At 40.2% G+C, this 18,026-nt stretch overlaps 1 protein-coding gene across 4 annotated transcripts in view; it reads right to left on the bottom strand.

Moving 5' to 3' along the window:
* The window catches only part of LOC111267627 (retinol dehydrogenase 14), a 71,329-nt gene that overhangs the window by 39,864 nt on the left and 13,439 nt on the right, over window positions 1-18,026 (bottom strand). For 3 of the 4 annotated variants that reach the window (XM_022845954.2, XM_022845956.2, XM_086971378.1), the window contains exons 2-4: window positions 10,395-10,669; window positions 6,967-7,042; window positions 3,296-3,384 (exon numbers count right to left, since the gene is read on the bottom strand). In XM_022845954.2, the coding sequence (XP_022701689.1) occupies window positions 3,296-3,384; window positions 6,967-7,042; window positions 10,395-10,527 (298 nt within the window). In that variant the 5' untranslated portion in view covers window positions 10,528-10,669. Of the gene's footprint in view, window positions 1-3,295; window positions 3,385-6,966; window positions 7,043-10,394; window positions 10,670-14,658; window positions 14,678-18,026 lie in introns of those variants that run through there. The other variant, XM_022845955.1, reaches the window with a different exon arrangement.

Genomic DNA, 18,026 nt, shown 5'->3' with positions numbered 1-18,026 from the left:
TATATAGAAGAACTGATAATGATAGAATAATTGGTTAAACCTCTCCGTCCCTTCACGTACTGCATGTTGAAGTACAAATTACTGAGGAACACATTCGTCTACTTAGAATAAAGCCTTCCCTTGGCTGATAGGGCTGCTGTAAGATGAATCAATTCTGTCGATTGTCGATCATCCTATTTCGGTCAGTAAGCAATACTAAAATGGAAGACAAACGCGTAGCCATTATAGGGTGACGTGTACGAAGAATGACGGTTTAAAAAATACGTTGAGCATCATGAAGCTTTATTGAGTACGTATGCTATTGCAGGCATGTCGATAATTGTTTCTGAATTTCGCTGGTTACCTGGGAGTTTTCTGCATTAGATGTTTTCCAGTTTAGTAAACGCGAAAATGAAGAACTAGTTAACCTAGTACGACGTTCACAGAATGAAACTTCCATCGCTTTCCTTATTTCGAAAATGGTTGTTCAATATAATATAGTTTAGAATTATTTCGAAAGAAGAGGCAAAATTCCCTGTATAAATCTCTGCTTCGTTTACACCTAGTTGTACGTATGTAGATAGTTTCCCTTTTCAAAAAAACGTCATGTAAATAAATAAGTACACTTGACGAGCTCTCCTAACACAAAGCCATTTATTTCCACATGCTTCGTAAGATTCAATATATAAACATCGACGTTATCAAGGCCCATTTTATAGCTCTTAACGATGTTTTAATTGTGTATGAAAAAAATCCCATTCAAAAGTCAACCCTTTCGTATTTACATAACGCAATTTTGCTCCCTGTGAACCTGGCTTAAAATAAACCTGCTTGATTTGGGCGCCTTAATGAGCTTTACCCATAAGCGTATACAAAACATTGACCTCTGATTCTTGAAAGAGATAAAACAAACTAAAAGTGACCGGCCTAGAACGACCCGAGTATGGTTATGCATGGTAAAATGGAGAAAATAACAACATGGACACCCCATGCGTTTTGATCTGACTCTCATTTAATTCCTTTGAGAGCTCGCTCTCCGTCCTCTAATTGCCTCTTCCCTTTTACCCGGCTACCTACAAAGGCGAAATGAAAAGAAGTCTGCTGCGTTCTGACCGATCTTCTGGGGTATGTACGAAAGACTTACGACCGCAGTGCCTTCGAGGGAAAACTTCGGAGAAAAACCCAAGGGGGACATTCATGTAGATGCAGCGAGGCAGTAGAGACACATTGAATGCGTCACTTCCTTACAGTTTTTGCCTTAAATTCGAAGTATTATGCTAAGTGAGTGGAAAAGGACGGTAACGAAGCAGAATCTCGAATGCGATTTAATCACGACTTCTGACGTACATATTGCTGATTTTATGAGTTATCTACGCACGTTTCTTCACTACGATTCTATTCGAATCAAAACGAGAATACCGAACGTGTGGCAACGTTACGAATTTATCTCCCTTTTAGTCGATGCGAAGCAACTGCATGCTAGGTACAGCCTTAATGAGCAAGCACCAAAATGTATTCCAATACTTCATCTACAACAAACGTAATTATCCAAAGCAACACAGAGATAGGTATAGGACATACCGAATAAAACCTACCCCAACGAGAAACACCTGTGAGAAACAACGCCGTGCCCAGATATGTTGGCTGAAGCGTTTGGTAAACAGCCCTGTCTGGTGTTATGCTTCGTTAACATAGCAAAGCGTATACGCACACAGCCTTGAGCAAGGGAGTGTTGCATGGTGGTGTGGATAGCAGAGTAGTAACGGGCAAATAGGACACCTAATTTTGTTTACTTAAACACAGGCAAATCTTCCGATGAAAAGCTTTGAAACTTATTCAACTCCACTTAATCCAATGGTACGCGTCTGTCAGCTGCATATGACCTGACACGTGTCATTTAATGTCGCATAGGACTCCTTATTTTTTCAGGTCCAGCTATCGGTGAGTAGGTTCATGACAGTACGAACGCCATCAAACATCTCGTATTGAACGACAATAAAAGCAACAAGCTTAACAGTTAAGTAGATTGCCGCGTATAAGAGCTGTCCTTCTGTCCTTTGACGGAAAAATTGCTGCCTGATTGCTTCAGGTGAAGTACCTTAACGCAGTCATCAATGTGTGATAACTATGTAATAAAATTATTAAAGACTTACAAAACGACCAATAGAGTCACGTCATGAACCTACATACCCGCTGCACTTAAGTCGTAGCGCTTATATGATATAATATATAGATATAATTCTCGGATCTTCTTATGATAAAGTCTAGTCGGGAAGAAACCTAGTGAGAAGAACTAGGAAATACGTCAGCTAAACCTAAGATTAGCGTACGTAGACATAAGCATCGAAAGTGTTAAACGAAAACATTAACAAATGCTGAACTGGAAATGTTAACCAGCCATATCAATAAAATCAAAATTAGCAACTAAGGTAATAAAGAGCGATGGTTAGCGCGATGAGTGATAGCCGATTCCGTGGTAGAAAGCGAGCTGATTCTGTTCCGTGGCAGTAATCATTCTTTAGGGTTACATGTTCATGAACGAAAAGGGACAATAGTACTAGCTTTGAAATTATACATTCAGGGTTGATGAAAATCCCGTTTTTTGCCTAACATGCTAACATAATCGGCTTACAGATCGAATCAGACAGACATCGCTACGTTCTTTAATTAACTTCGTATAATATCGTTGTAATGTGGTCAGAGATACTAAAAAGTTCAACTTGATGTTCCAGCACGATTTTTGCACACAGAAATCAATTTCTTTTTAAGAAAATGATCCATGCATTTATATCTACCAAACAAAAGTCTTTAAGTACCTATTAAGTTACGTTTTTTCATACGTGCTAAACATATTGTGTTATCTAATTGACTATGCAGAAGCTTCTCTCAGAAGAGCTGAAATGCAACAGATATGAACCCTAATTGTACATAGGACAGATATCAGTTTGTATTAGGGAAAATAAATACTTGTAAACGTGACGGAACACGATAGGGTTATAGTTCAGTGGAAACGGTGCATATTTTGAAAGACTGCCTCAGTAAACAGACTATAATAGTGATCATTTTGCATCAGTAAACTCGACCCTAGTTTCTGCATACGGGCCTAGAACATTGTCACGTATTATATTATTAAGTTAATTAGGATGGTTCAGACTGCTCTAAGGCTTTGTGTGACTTTCAAATATTACTTTGTTAGGATTTAACTCGTATAGGGCTTAACTCATTGCTTTTTTTTCTTTCTCTTTTTAACCGAAACACTGGACAGAAAACTGTTTACAAATATTAAACGATTCAAATAGCCACTTGATTAGTTTACCTGCATTGTTTACGAGGCAGTCAATACGATTCTCTGTTCGGACAATCTCGCTCGCAAAATGCTGCACGAAGTTGATGTCATCCAGATGCCTGGTACAAAGAACGGAGATAGTTACTTTCGATTATGTCTGGTAACTTTAACATAAATTAGGCTAACATATAGGATGACTAACTAATTTCAAGTTTCAGTCCCTAGCCCAGCTTGCACTGCTGAAATACTAATTCAAGTGTGCTTTTGCACAGTTGCTAGTCAAAATAGGTCCGGAGATAGCCATAAGGACTTGCTTTGGAAGGGCCTGAATGAGCTGGTACAAATAAGCGTACGCATCGAAACAATAAACAATGTTAAACGCAAATTTGATCACCCACGCAGGCCATCTTAGCAGCAGGACCGTGTGGACAGTAGGATCGAATCCTCACTGTTGTTTTCTGTCGACATAAAAGTCCATTCCAATTATATTTAACGAAAAAAAAACAAAAAAACAACCCTGCTTCCCTTAAAGATGTGAATCTGATCGGTTAGACAATTGCCTAAATACACTGAGTAAAATGTACTTATCTTGGTTATAATTAATTTACTGAGAATTGAATACAACTAGGAGCATCTGATTAAGAGCATAATTACGTTCGAGTTTTATCGTTAAGAGGGGGTTACCCGAAAAATGTATTCACAGTTCGAATGATTCATTTTCCATCCCTATATAATGCCATGGCTTTTTCATAATTGGGCCTCTCTTTTTTTCCATATTTCACCTTTGGCATCGTCTCTGTTCTATGAGTTATACGAAACGTCTTCCTGCAACCGGTTTGTGTATAAGAGTTTTTTTATAAAATTACTCTTACGGCGTCTCTTACGGCACGACGATAGTGTTCAGGTGTTCCTTCCTGTGGGACATAAAACAGGCCATCTTATTTTCCGAATGCGGATTCCCGCAGTAAATTCATTAGGCACCATTCATTGTACCCTCAAAAAAGAATAGTTTATTCAATCATTTTTTTAAAATGCCACACCACGCTCCACCCCCGGCCGTACACGAACATGGTATTTTACATCAAATCAGGAAGCAACATGATGTGGATTAATTGTGCTATTTAATTTTGTCGCTAATTTTCCCATTTTTACATTTTTCCAAGCACTGTTTTCTTCGGTCTGCATTGAAATTATTGACGATGATTTAAAATGCGATGGGCACTTTACGTTTATGATCATAATGTCGTTTGCTATAATTTTTCATGCTTTTAGATCTCCAGTTGTCTATGAACGTCCTGAACGGTCCTATCCATCTCAAACTAAGTTTTTATCCCGTTAATTATTAGTCACGTCGATGAGTTCAACTGAAAATCCCTGGGATACTATCTGTGAACTTCCGCTGCATTTTTGTATTCAATAGAATTTTAAGTAAACAGTTCCTTCAGTAGAACCTCAGTTCTTGTTATTAATAGTAAAATGTAACGATCGGCCGCATATGGCACTACGTCTAATAGATGTATAGACGTACGACAGAACACCAAATAGCATAAAAACAATTGAAATGCTATCTTCGATGTTTCAACATTCCGTTTCCTAGTCACTTTTGCAGTGGTACTGAAGTCCTTGCCGTATGGCGATGAACAGGCCTAAGACCTTCGGTTATTATATGAACGTACTAGTTGTAAAAAAAATCGCACCTTAAGAATACACTTAGTAAGGAATATATGATTTCGACAAAATCTAAATAACGACTTTGCCATTGCTAAATATCACCATTAGAGAATCGAAGGTTCTATAGAAAGACTATATGAACGGTAGGGCATACTGGCAATAGCTCAGCGATGGCCGAAACCACACATTCATCACTATGGGCCGTTCGTGAGTAATAGGGTCGAACGGTCGTTTGCCAGTCAATGGCTCAGGAAAGCAGGTTAATTCGCCATGAATTTACAGCGACATTCAACTATACTGAGCAATCCAGATCATTTCTGCACTGGGTGCCCAGCAGACGTCTATAGCTCGTTGATAGAAGGAAACCGCTCATAAACAATTTCTCGCTGTAGAATTCGGGCGCGTCGAACTATAAAACAGCGACCTGAGTGACTGGGCAATTAAATTAAACGGCCCAGGGATAATGGTTCAGATTTTTATCTGTTTAAATACAGATACACGATTATTGAATATTTCACAAGAATATTTTATAGGATACGTTCGATAATAACGTTCCGGGTAGAAAATCCGATATTTTATGTTTTTTTTTTTTGAAATCGCCAAATATTCGGATTCAAGACCAAGGCAACTTTCAAAAGTCGAGATACAAACACATGCGACGAAAAAGCAAACTTCTAATTTGTTTATATTTACTTGGTGCAATAAATGCTTGGCCGTTTTTAATACCCCTCAATTCACTTTGGCCGTTCTACAAATGGACTGAGACTGGTTCTCGAGGATATCGAAAATCTATGGTTCCTCAAGAGCAATCTTCCGTTTTTAAAAAAGCCCTTCTATGGTGCTCACTAGTTGAATGTAGGTCGAATGCTGAAACATTTAGAGGCAAAGCAATGCGAACATTTTATTTATTAGTTATTAATTAGTTATTTTAAATAGAACGACAAGGCCAGCTATCGCACCGCGCTAACGACCTATATGCGTAAAACAACTTTAGCTGATGCAATCTAGCTTGATACGACTAAGATGAACACCATCGTACGAGATTTACAAGAAAATGCTTTTATTTCCTTTGTGTTGCTTATGCCCAGTCAGAAGAAACGGCCCAGTGGCTGGTGGGTATGACGTTCCTTGTGGAACTTCCAGTTGAAAGCTGGTGCTTTTTCAAATAGCATATGTTCCTAACAGCAGTTTTACGTCTCGTACGACTGTTTTAATTAAGCGTCATTTCATGTGGCTCCCGGTGGCACCTTTCGGCACGAAACTATATGTATCTACGCCCAGCTTCAAACACACACAACTTCACGCTTGCCTAAGTTTGCAAGGCAAACACGTTTCCGGCGCATCAGCACGCAGACAAGATGAATCATTCTGTCCTCGTACGAGTTGCCACTATCTCAAGTACGGCTTTCCCTAACCACAACAATGTCATCAATGCGAGAAAGAAACTATCGGCGATGACGTGACTTTGTTTTTCCTCAACAGACAAGTTGAACAAGAGCCCTTAGAAGCCGATACTTTAAATAAAAGCTCCTTCTTTTGACTGAAAAACTTTTGATTGCTTACCTGCTGGCCTCGCCGTGGCTGCTGCCCCATATTGCCATTCGACCTAAAAATGGTTGCATCAAACGACAGCTCGCTACTATCAAAGGGGGCCCGCTCATTAAAGCTGTCCAATCTCTTTCTTGACGACTATGTTGCAACATGGAAACGCTATACACGGACGGCCCTCTCCACTTCTTCCGTTTGCCCTAGTCTTAAGTTTGATCTTTTTTCGACAAGTTTCAGCCAGTACGATCTAGCTGTCTCGTTGTTACCCCCGAGCGGCAAAGGCGAGCATTGACACAAATTGCTGCCATAAATTCGAGCCACTGGTTATGTGTTTAGTACGAAGAACCTGACGGTTTGGTGAAGCTGTTTCAACCCGCGTTCAACGTCGGTGGCTATTGACCTGTTATAGACAAACTGCCAAATTACAGAAAGAAATATTTCTTGTCGGTGTGAAACTTTCCACGCACGCATATGCTGCTTACCTGTTGATTGTGATGACGCGGGCCCCGTGCTTCACCAAAGTTTCCGTCAGATGCAAGCCAAGTCCGCTTGAAGCGCCTGAAAAAGGCTCATCCAACAACAAACATAAAACGAAGAACGACGATGTTAATATACGAAAAAAGATAGCAAGAACAGTACGACTAACAGAAATAACAACAACAAGACGCTTTTTGTTATGTCTCTCTTTTTTAAGAAGTTTTGTTTATTGAAGTATGCTTATCCGCTGTTGTTCATCCGGTTTGTCTCTGCTAGCCAAGTTGGCCTAATTCGGCTCGTTGCATACAACAAAGTTTGGCAACAGGGGAACATAGCGAGTAAAACTATTTTTGGCGAGTAAAACTTAGTAATAATAATCTTACAAGCCGTAGACAATGACGCTACAGAATGAGTTGGTTCATAGAGGTAATGTCCGACCCGTTCCAGATTGGTTAAACATTTCCAACCCTTTGCCGACGAGTGCTATTCTAAAGTTTTTGGATAGGTAGTTGTATTCCGATCACTACAAGCTGTAACAAATGCAGTGTGGCTAACGTTATCGACTGGAGCCGAATGGGGCCTGAAAGGCGTTGCCCAAAATGGCTACGGGAAGAGTTCCGTACCGTTGTAACCCTGATATTGCCTGCCAATACAGGCGAAATTGAAAAATCGAATAATGGTTTTGGCTCTTGATTTGTTGTGCGATTGCCGTGGTTGTATACGTGGATGTGCTACTGACGAACCGTTTAGTGCATCAAACACCCAAGCAGAACATGCTAACGGATACCTTATACGTACCCTATACGTTTCAGTAAACGTATCCGTATGTAAATCGGTGCCGTTTACTACCTGCAAACGATTCTTCTAAGTGACGCCGATCGACAATAAGCGTGTGCGGTAAGAGTGTGTTAGAAACATGCAGCACGGTAAAGCAGTGGATATATACGATGACACCCAAACTAGCGCAGAGAAATACCACTAGACAGTTATTTTGTAGCTATACGGATATCGTAAAGATATGTGAATTATGGGAAACTATATTAGCGCACCGTGTAAATTTGTGTGATTTATAATAAATCCAGTGATATCATAATAGGATTGTATTATCAAAAAGTCATATAAACTAAGTAAATGTGAAGGACGGAACTCAGTGCAGTGAAGTAAAGTAAGTGAAATTCGTACGGTAGGTATAAAAAAAAAACAGGTATTTCTAAACTAAAAAATAAGACAGAAAAGACAGTGATCAGGCACGCTGAAAATAATCTGTGCAAATAACCTACCATTCATTGAGGTTCAGTTGCAGGTTTTTGTCATCATAAATGCAGAAATTTCATTTAATAGCAAAAACTGGACGGTAGCAGAACCCTTTATGTAATGCTTCTTTGCCACCTCATGATATTACTTTTCGAGCGAACAACATAAACGTGACGACGATGGTTCAAATAGGATCTACTCTGCCTCCTGTCCACCTGCCCGCCTGTCCACCTTTACAGATGGTCTATGGGCTAACGCCAACCTTTCAATATTCAAACCTGATGGAGTTTACCAACCCTGGGAAATACACCGCGACAAAGATAGCCAGGTCAAGTTGAACGGTCCCACAGTGACTAACAAATCAACCGCCCCAATGTCCCGATCTTCTGGGCTGAGTGCCAATTCTTTTTACAGTTACTTTAAAAAACATCACAGTTAGGCAAAAGGGAAAAATGAATACATTACAAGACGGAGCAAATAGGGAAGCTTCAACTCTATTTAAAAATCACCTATCGACATTTTCATCAATAGTGCATCGCTATTTTGTACATGCTAATTAATACTAAGCTAAATTAATCCGTTCATGCAAGTTTGCTTGCAACTGGGAGCTATCCAAAAGGATCACATGCTTGACTCAAACACTTGTTTATATTACCATCAAATCATGAAAGTTATTTTATTCCATGTATTCCGTAGCATATATAGGGTCCATCGTGTACCTTCGAACGCTTGCGAAGTTAGCGATTTTTATGAACTATTCCAGCACGACATGTTGAGTTAATTTGCCATAGCCTGCTGATCCGTTCGGTATTCCAAAAGTTCGGGTCGCGTAAACGTACTGCTGATAGGTTCATGTTAGCATTACTCAAATGACAGATTTGGGAAAAAAGCCAGATGTTTCATGGTCGTTTCAACGGCACCGAGGACATTGGCAGGACCAGGGGATACCAAGGAGCCGATTTTTGTCGACACCAGTCGCCAAGGCTTCGACATATTCTAAAACAGAACGCTATTTTGAGGACACAATAAATGCCTATGTCGAAAGGTGATCTACGCATCTTCGACCGAAAAAATAGATAAGCTGTTTAGGCTGAAAAAATTTACCCTACGGTAAAAAGCGATAGCTTCCTTTTGCTAGCAGCCTGTCATTTGGTGGGCGCCGCATCGATTTAGAATCCTTTGGCTTCGCAAATATGGGATATCAGTCGCGTGGCTCTGCAACCAAGCACAGGGGTGAAATGAAGAGAGTGTACTTGCGTATGAATGACTCTCATTAGTATGTCTAGGGACTGCGGCGACTCCTAACGGTAAGACGCAGCGGTCGCTATCCAACCGTTGAATTGGCCGCAGCCTAGCGAGATAAAGGACCAAATCTGGACTCTAACAAAATGACGCTACGTTTTCTGTCATTGAAAATCCTTTACTTAAATTAGTTTTAAAATGCTTGAGGTTGGTGCCCTGAATCTGTCTCGTTTGATAAACCTGTGTTTTACAAGAGAACATCTACAAAAAAGGGTTTCCTATATTTTGAGCTTTCTACTTAAATAAACTAGTCGATTTTTAAGATACGATAATAATATATTCTAATGCCCACTTGCGATTTGCATTCGGTACATGTCAGTCAAGAGGATTAGGCCAATCAAGTAATTTCGTTAGGTCAAGGGTGACAAACCCTGATTCTCACCCACCCTTCTACCCCATTACTATTGCTTGTCAAACCAGAAGAGCTGTGCCAAATTAAACGATCTTTTCAGCGTAGATAAAGACCTCTTAAGAGCGGATATGTAACTAAACGTGGAGGTATATTGAGGAACCTGTGACTGAATGCCCTATATTCCCTTACACATTGTCAATAGGAGTTTTCCGACAATAAAGCTTCCTGGCTAAGGGTTTGTTCCATCACATGGGAAAAATCTCACATTGAACAGGAAACTGTCGGCTTCATCACGCATTCTCACAGTAGCTCATTGAGATTAATGGTGTCCATTTGAGCGTAGACGACCCTATTTAAACGGTGCAACTCACCCGAAAATACGAAAAAATATTATACACGTACGTACACCTCAGTCCGTCCATATTTCTACTGCCAACTATATTCTAACTAGGCGTCAATGCAGCATTTTCAATATGAAACCTATTTCGAATGTGAAAATACAAACGCTGCGATATGAGTGCTCACCTGTTACAACGATGGTCTTGCCATTGAGATCTGGAATTTGGTCATAGTACACAGTAGTGCGAATCACGCTTCGAATAATTAATGCCAGCACAATGATACCGGCGAGCACGAAGAAGGCGATATACAACCACATCGCGAAATGAGCCGTAAGGCCGCTTTGGCCGTTTCACTAATGCGTCGCCAGGACGAAGTCGGATAACCAGCCTAGCGCAGGACCTTGGAAAGACGCCAGGCCTTCTTCTGGGTAGATCAGCAGCAGTTTGCTGTTCCTTGCTCTGAAATGAAGTGTCAGCACTAATTATAGATTAGCAGTCGTTCGACGGCTAAACAGCAGATAGCTTGGTTATACATTTTAATCGATATAAAACTATTATTATTATTAAAACTAAATTAATTGCTAGTGAAAAAATTCAAAGATAGGTAGTGAACACTGGAAAATATCAAGGACGGAGTTAACTATAAGCTGCGCATGTGGCCAGTGCTGAATATTCGATGACCGACCCGATCACATCAAGCACTTTGGTTCATCGTCACGCGCCTCTGATACAATAGCCTTTCTTCATAGACAAATTGTCAGATGTTCCTGTACCAGGTGTTCCGGGACAGTATTGACCGACCGCTCTACTCCCTCATGTTGAATAGCGCCACTCAGTTTGAGTCGTCGCTTCTTTTACCTCTACAGATTGCCCCATCAAGACAGACAACGCAAGTAACTGGGCCTCAGGTAGCGGTAAACGCCAATATAACTAAACTCGCTTTGTCGTTTTAACCTGTTACCACTCATTGAGCAACGTCTATACAAGTAGCATTTATTTCGTGGTACACAGGAATTATTTTAGCTAGTGTACGCGTTTGTGGCTTGCAGAGCTCTTTTTATTTTCCTTGTTGACCTTCATAAGCCTCCATTGTTCGAAATGTTCTTCAGTCGAAACTTCAAAATCGATTCAAGTGCCATTTTTTCCGCTCCTCTTTTCTTATTCACAGCTATAGTTCCTTCCTGGTCCTTTAATTAGCGAACTTAGAGGCAGCTAGACTAAAAGGCTTCGTTTATTTGGCCACACTCAAGTTACCGGCATCAAACGAATCTCTTGCGTAGCATACCATAAGCTTACCAACAGCTCCAGCACATCGATCGTGATAACAGCCGAAACGCTAGCTTCTCAGCAGACTTATAACATCGCGCTTTCACTTCAGAGACCATGGCGCCCATTTATTCACCTGCGTCCCGTACGATACTCGCCGACCCCTTTACCTCTGGATATTCGTCTGCTCCTAATTCTCGCACCCGAGCACAGGTATTGGAGCTCCACGAGGTACGCTTATCGCCGCAGCGTTTTTATTCTGCTCATGGGTACACAGATTTCTAAGAGGCTCATGTCGTAACCGGATGTCCATGCTGCTGTCACCACCTGGAGCAGTGGCGACGAGCACGGCAGTGATTGTGGCCCCGAGGGCGAAATATCTCCCGACTGAAATAATATAAAGGCTTTGTGTACCAGCGTCGGCAGAGGGTGACTAGCAGATGCTAACAGGCAGACCGAGCGTAGCGACAGCATGACGTGAAAAACGAGGAATTCCTTTTTTGTGTTTTGCCCTTCCGATATCGTGTACGGGCTGCTTTGTATGCACGTAAAGAAAGAGAATCGGAGAAAGAGAGTTAGAAAACACCCCTACAGCAAACTCAACTAGAGCCGTATATTGTTGAAGGAAAATTATGGTGCTACCCATACATAAGGTAGTCAACAAATCAAGATGTAAATATAGAAGGGAAAAAAATTCGCCAAGTGTTCACAGCATTTGAGTAAACGGTTATAGCAATAACACACGCAAATTTTTTATGTAGACTAAATCCGGAGGTCTACAGATCGACGCAGTGACGTCACGTAGACAGATGCGTCATCAATGTTTCGATAATAGCGGTATATTCTATACATTGAAGAGAACGCAATAAAGGAAAACATGGATAAACGTTTCCCTTTGTTGTGTTTTGCCTTGTGTCTTTGCTATTTGTGTGTATACGTTGGCTCGCCACGTAACGGAAGTCCGTTTGAAGAATCTCGGCGATGTTTTGTCGTTAAGTACAGTTAAGATTAAAAAATTAAGTTTAGTGTAATTAATAGATTTAAGTGGTGTGCATAGCGATATGCAAACAGTACATATATGAACTACGTGTACCGTAAGCGGGTAGTGCGTAAATGGCATATGTTATGCTCGGTAATATGTTAGCTCGAAAGAATTTTCATTTTACTTTACTGACAAAGTTATAAGGTTTTGTATGTATGCCAAACCTGTTGTGGCCAGTGTGAAAAAGAAATCTAGTAGTACCCATTAACAACAATACGCTTGTCCTCTAGTGGGCCAAAGGCTCAGCCCACGTTGTATCTATCAGTAACTGTAATTTTTACACATATAAGAAGCTATATAAGGACAAGTTTCGATTTCAGATAGAAAACAACAATGTAAATTTGAAGGTGGGTATATGTTATCAGTGCTTGTATATAAATCTCGATAGTCCACAGCACCTGCCGCTCTTCAAAATGAGAATATATCATTAAGTTCTAGCAAGATAAAAGTTACCTTAATATTAATACATTGTTTATATAAACGTTATGTTTTTGTCTGATTTAAATAATGCGTCCACCCCTGCCTTCTAGGCTTTTTCTAGTTTTAAGTAGAACGAAAAAAGCAACATTAGCGAAATGCAAGCTCTTGTGTCTCGCTGTAAGCAGACTACGGCGTTCCTTGCAGGGCCATGGCCGTCAACTTGTGCAGTAGGGGGTCGTTCAGTTGGCTCATTTGTTGGCTACGTGTTCGGCCTATTCCCGTCGTCCTACTAGATCTCTTGTGAAGACTTGTACGATTTGATTTGTATGGTCGAACAGCCATTAGAAAACAGAAATAACACATGCCGTATCTGTGAGTGACTGAGGTCAGCCCAAATAAGAGGGAATTTATGATCAGTTAAGGTGGATAACAACCCAAGGAAAGCCTCACCTATTAAATCATCATCGAGTACTCTGTGTACTTTGTAAACATATATAAAAAAAATCTGTTGTTTAATCGTGTTTCAACTAGTTGTATGAATATTATTTAGCTAGCTAAGAATTACGTAAAGCTTGAAACGATTATTTTGTATCGCATAACTATTATCAAATCAAGTGCGAAACCCCGCTTCTATTAAATGTACCTCTTAGATTCTGTATCATTCCAGCGTTGTACTTGGGACTACCTTCAGTACAGCTCCTCACCTGTACATATCATTAAAGGTAATAAACCGAAGCAGTGAAGTAGATTAGGCTGTACAGTTTGACTTTTATACACCATATGCTCGCATGTAAATTCACAGGAGGGCATCAGAGCTCCCCTGAATCCTCTGAGCTGAGTATGCTATGTATTCGTTCCTACCTGGATAGGGAGCGCGGAGCTGAAAGATCAACCGAGTTAGACTGTCAATATTAGACATGTCTTGCTCATTTTGCTCTATTTTGAGTTATATTTAGCTTTGTTCTTCACGACCAGCCATCATTTTTGATCGTGTTTAAGATAAGCAATAATGTTGACCTACAACTCTGAATATTACACTATAGGATGATAAACTAACAAGATGTTAAACCAAGATAAAACGTTAGTAAGCAAAAAAAATCTGCATTTTTGGCCTTTAGCAAAGCTTCGTTTGAGCTAATTTTGCTAATGGACAACCCGGTAGCGCTCTGCTGGCCTCGCTAATAATAGTAACAAAGTGTTTTCACTTTGTTACTATTATCCTCAAGCATTTTTTCAGGCGTTACATTATATAAATCGGACAACAACATATTGTCAAAGCGAGATCTCGGCAAAAGGTTTTCTGAATAATCTATGCATTGATTGCGAAATTATTATTATATTAACAAAAATCAAACTAACCGGAGTAATCGGAGTAAGAAGTCGATGATCTAAAAAAACTTTTTTTTTTTTCTCACTTTTGCTTGCTCATTTCTCTTCGGACTGACTAAGGGCTTTTTGGTACAGCAAGTAGTGCTGCTTTCTCCGAGATAAAAAGCTATAGAGCTCGCACTTTGAAAAAAAAATGTCTTTTACATAAGCACAAGCAAATCCATAAACAGGCGACTGTACCAACACTCATATGAAAAAACCTTCCAACCTTCGTCTGTTCTGCTGAACCTAATCTCAGTACCTTTTACTGTATAAACCCCTAATAGGTAAGGCCGCGCTAACGCATAGCGCACATTAGTATATGGCACCAATTATCCAGAAGTATATATACCCATATATATCTTTCAAGACGTTCGCCACGAGGGGTTCGTGGATATGAAGCGCTGTACATCTCGTCCGTCCAACAGCTTTCCAATAATCTGACAAAAGGGTAAGCCTGCAATAGTTACAGCCAAGGTTAGTAGTTAATTAGGCCACAACGAGGGGCTTTATAATTTGAATCACATCGGCTTTCTCAACTTTCATTGATTAGCCGGTCAGCCGCCCTAGAGCGCTCGTTGCACACTGTCCACGTGCAGTTCCGTGAAAAAGGCCATATTATTTCCCTAGTAGCTTAAGTTGTTTTTGATTGTTTATCAATAAACAGCTCTTCTCGCGTAACCATTATTTCGCCGTCCACGGAACAGAAGATTGTGAAAGACCGCCTAATATTCAAAATCGTATTGAAGCCAAAAAAAGATACATTTCTACACAATCAACCAAATGATATGCCCGCTTTCGAAACCACATCGCTGTAAAAAAAAACTGTTATCAACTTCGTCTGTGTATCATGTGCCGTTCACTTGAGACAATTTTGCTACGAAATACCTAGGGCTTTAATTTCCACTTAGATGCATGGTAGGCATTTAACGGACAAAATACGTACGGTGGATGTCACCTCTACATTCGAAAGGTTCTGTGAATATTTACACTATGAATATGACATGTTTTGCTAGAATCGATGACGAGGATTTCGCTCGCGGTAGCAAATAAGTTCGGATTTTGGTCAGACCTTTGATGAGTCAGGGGAAAGACTGACAAACTGGTCGTATGGCATCACAGGATAGGTTTCAGCAATAACAATGGAAAAGCACCGCAGCTTTGTAGGAACTCGTTTTACAGGCGCAGACTCGCATTACTCTAAAGTGATAATTCTACATTTCAAAGCGTCATCAGAGAATTCTGTGCTTGGGAAAAATCGAAAGCTACGTTGAATTCGAAGCGAAAACGCTCAAGTCCTCAAGCTATTGCTGACGAGATCATTGGACATTTCGCAAAGATAGCCAGCCCCCAATACAGGTGCCTCGCCTCGACGTTCAAGCGGATTCTCGGGCAGAATTAGCATTGAACAGTTTATGGGCAAACGCAGCATCTATTCGGCTAAATTCTATCCGTATACTCGAAGTTTAGAGGGCTTTCGAACACACAAAAACTAATACCAGTTTCGAAGTTATTCAGGTTCTCGAAAATTGCTAAATATCAATGCTTTCGCACTATCCTGACCACTAACATCAGCTAACACAGCTAATGCTAGCGTTGATATACTTTTGGCAAGGGGTTACTGATGTGATAGAGTTTAAGTTGATAGATCATTTTCGCAATGTTATAACAGCCTTCAGCTGCCGGTCGGTCCTACTGCACATAGATCATAATAAACAGACTTCGGTTACTCTTTCAAAACAGCAACAAGTTATCAGTGTTGGGCGAAAAAAGATCAGATTTGAAACAACCCAATGATCAATACTTGGACACTAAATGTTCGTCGTTTTTATTCCGTTGATTCAGCTCCATATAATGGTGCAGAATGTTTGTAAGACGATCGCGTCCGTAGAGAACATACGTCAATGAAGTTTCCGCTCAAACTTACTAGGTTTGTCACTTAAATATAGAGCGAATAATAACTACTTCTGTTCTATACCCGCCAAAAATCATCCTAAGTTACTTTTGGCGTACCTCTGCTTTCGTTGCCTAAACGACAGGCTCACTCAAGCGCTTAGGTTCTGCGCAATAAAAGCAATACTCAAAGTTCGTGTTTCAAGTTAAGGTTTCGTATTATTGCTGTTATATGCGACTGCACCACCTATATAGAGTGGTGCTTCAAGCGCCTGTTTTAATGGTGAGTTATCCAGGGAGCTTCCAGCTTTGAGATCGACAACTGATTCGGAAATATAACGACTTTATAGAAGGTTCTTCTGCTGAGAAGTAGCCAGAAGGTGCTTTATCCTGCTTACATATGATATATCTAAAAATATTATAGATCCATCTACTGGATATAACTTTGCCACGTTCCGCTGTCATCAGTCGCTCTAACTGTCACACGAATATAACCTTGGCTGCTGAGGGGTCTATTAGGCATTTTTTTCGCTTGCTGTTTACCATAAGTTTGGAGCTCCTAACTCGTCAATGAAAATCGTTCCTTTAATTAAATCTCCAATAAAAAAACCTTGTATAACATCAAGAAATGTGTAAGCACGATATGGAGCACCCGTGCACTAAAAACCATGTTCCAATATAAACATATATCCTGTTAATTCCAATTTAAAAGTCTAATCCCATATAGATATTTGGAGAGCTTAGTCATTGTCAAAACCACAGTTCGGCTAATACATTAGGGTTTCTGTTGTATATCCAAATCTCCCATGATTTAACTACACCCTGAAGTGTAATATATACACACAGAGGCAATGCTCAGTGTCGCAAAAAGGTATCCAACATTTCCTCGAAATTACGTGTAGTTAGAATCTGAGAAATTATGAACATTACGGGTAAATGCCTCCGCGAGGGCGCCATCTTTGGCATTTGTGTGCTCCTCAAAAAGTAAAGCTATAAAAAATAAACGACCCGTAGAGAGCTTGAATTCTCGTTGGGACATCCACGCAGCACCTCCAACAAACAAGTACTTCGGTATCAACTAAACGAGTATTAGCTAGGAACTTAAGCCGACACTTCGGATATAGATGGAAGGGAATATATTTGTGCACTCAAGGTAACTTAGTCGCATCGGTTCATCTCAGGTCACCGCTGGTTAGAAATGGTTAAAACCACTATTAACAAGCACTCCTTTTCTGGTATGGAAAAAGCTAAGTCTTCTTCTAAATAGTACGAATTCCAACGGGCGTTCAAGCAAAGCCTGCGATTTGAGAGGTTAAGGCTCAAGTGGCTGGACACGGGTTTAGACCCATGGGCCATTTACCCCTAGGTAATGGGTCAGAAAGCTAAGGTGTAATTGATGTCGAGGTGTCTTGCTACGATACAAACATCATTCGTGACGAGCAACTGATGCTCATGAAATATTCAAGCATAATTTTAGTGCTTTCGCTATTCGTGTTACATAATAGAATTTCTGCTAGGAAAAAATAGCACCACAAGATTGGTGCACAAATGTGTTAACTAATAGACTGACAGTAAATGTAACGAAAATAGTATATGCCTAAAGCAAGGTAACAGGTTCTAGACATCACTCATAATTCACTAGCATAGTAAAAAGGCCACTTATCCTAGCCGAGGTCTGGCACATAATCGTTTACGACATCTATAGCGAAAGAGTATTTATTTGCCGTAATCTAACTGTCAATATCATATCTAACCACGATGCCTCCATATATTTCAATGTAACCTAAATTCAAAAAAAAAAAAAAACAGCTGAATAGCCGTTATGGC

This window comes from Varroa jacobsoni, unplaced genomic scaffold (assembly GCF_002532875.2).
Source record: "Varroa jacobsoni isolate VJ856 unplaced genomic scaffold, vjacob_1.0 scaffold_1203, whole genome shotgun sequence".
Classification (NCBI taxonomy): domain Eukaryota; kingdom Metazoa; phylum Arthropoda; class Arachnida; order Mesostigmata; family Varroidae; genus Varroa; species Varroa jacobsoni.
This window is presented reverse-complemented; position numbering and strand designations above follow the sequence as displayed.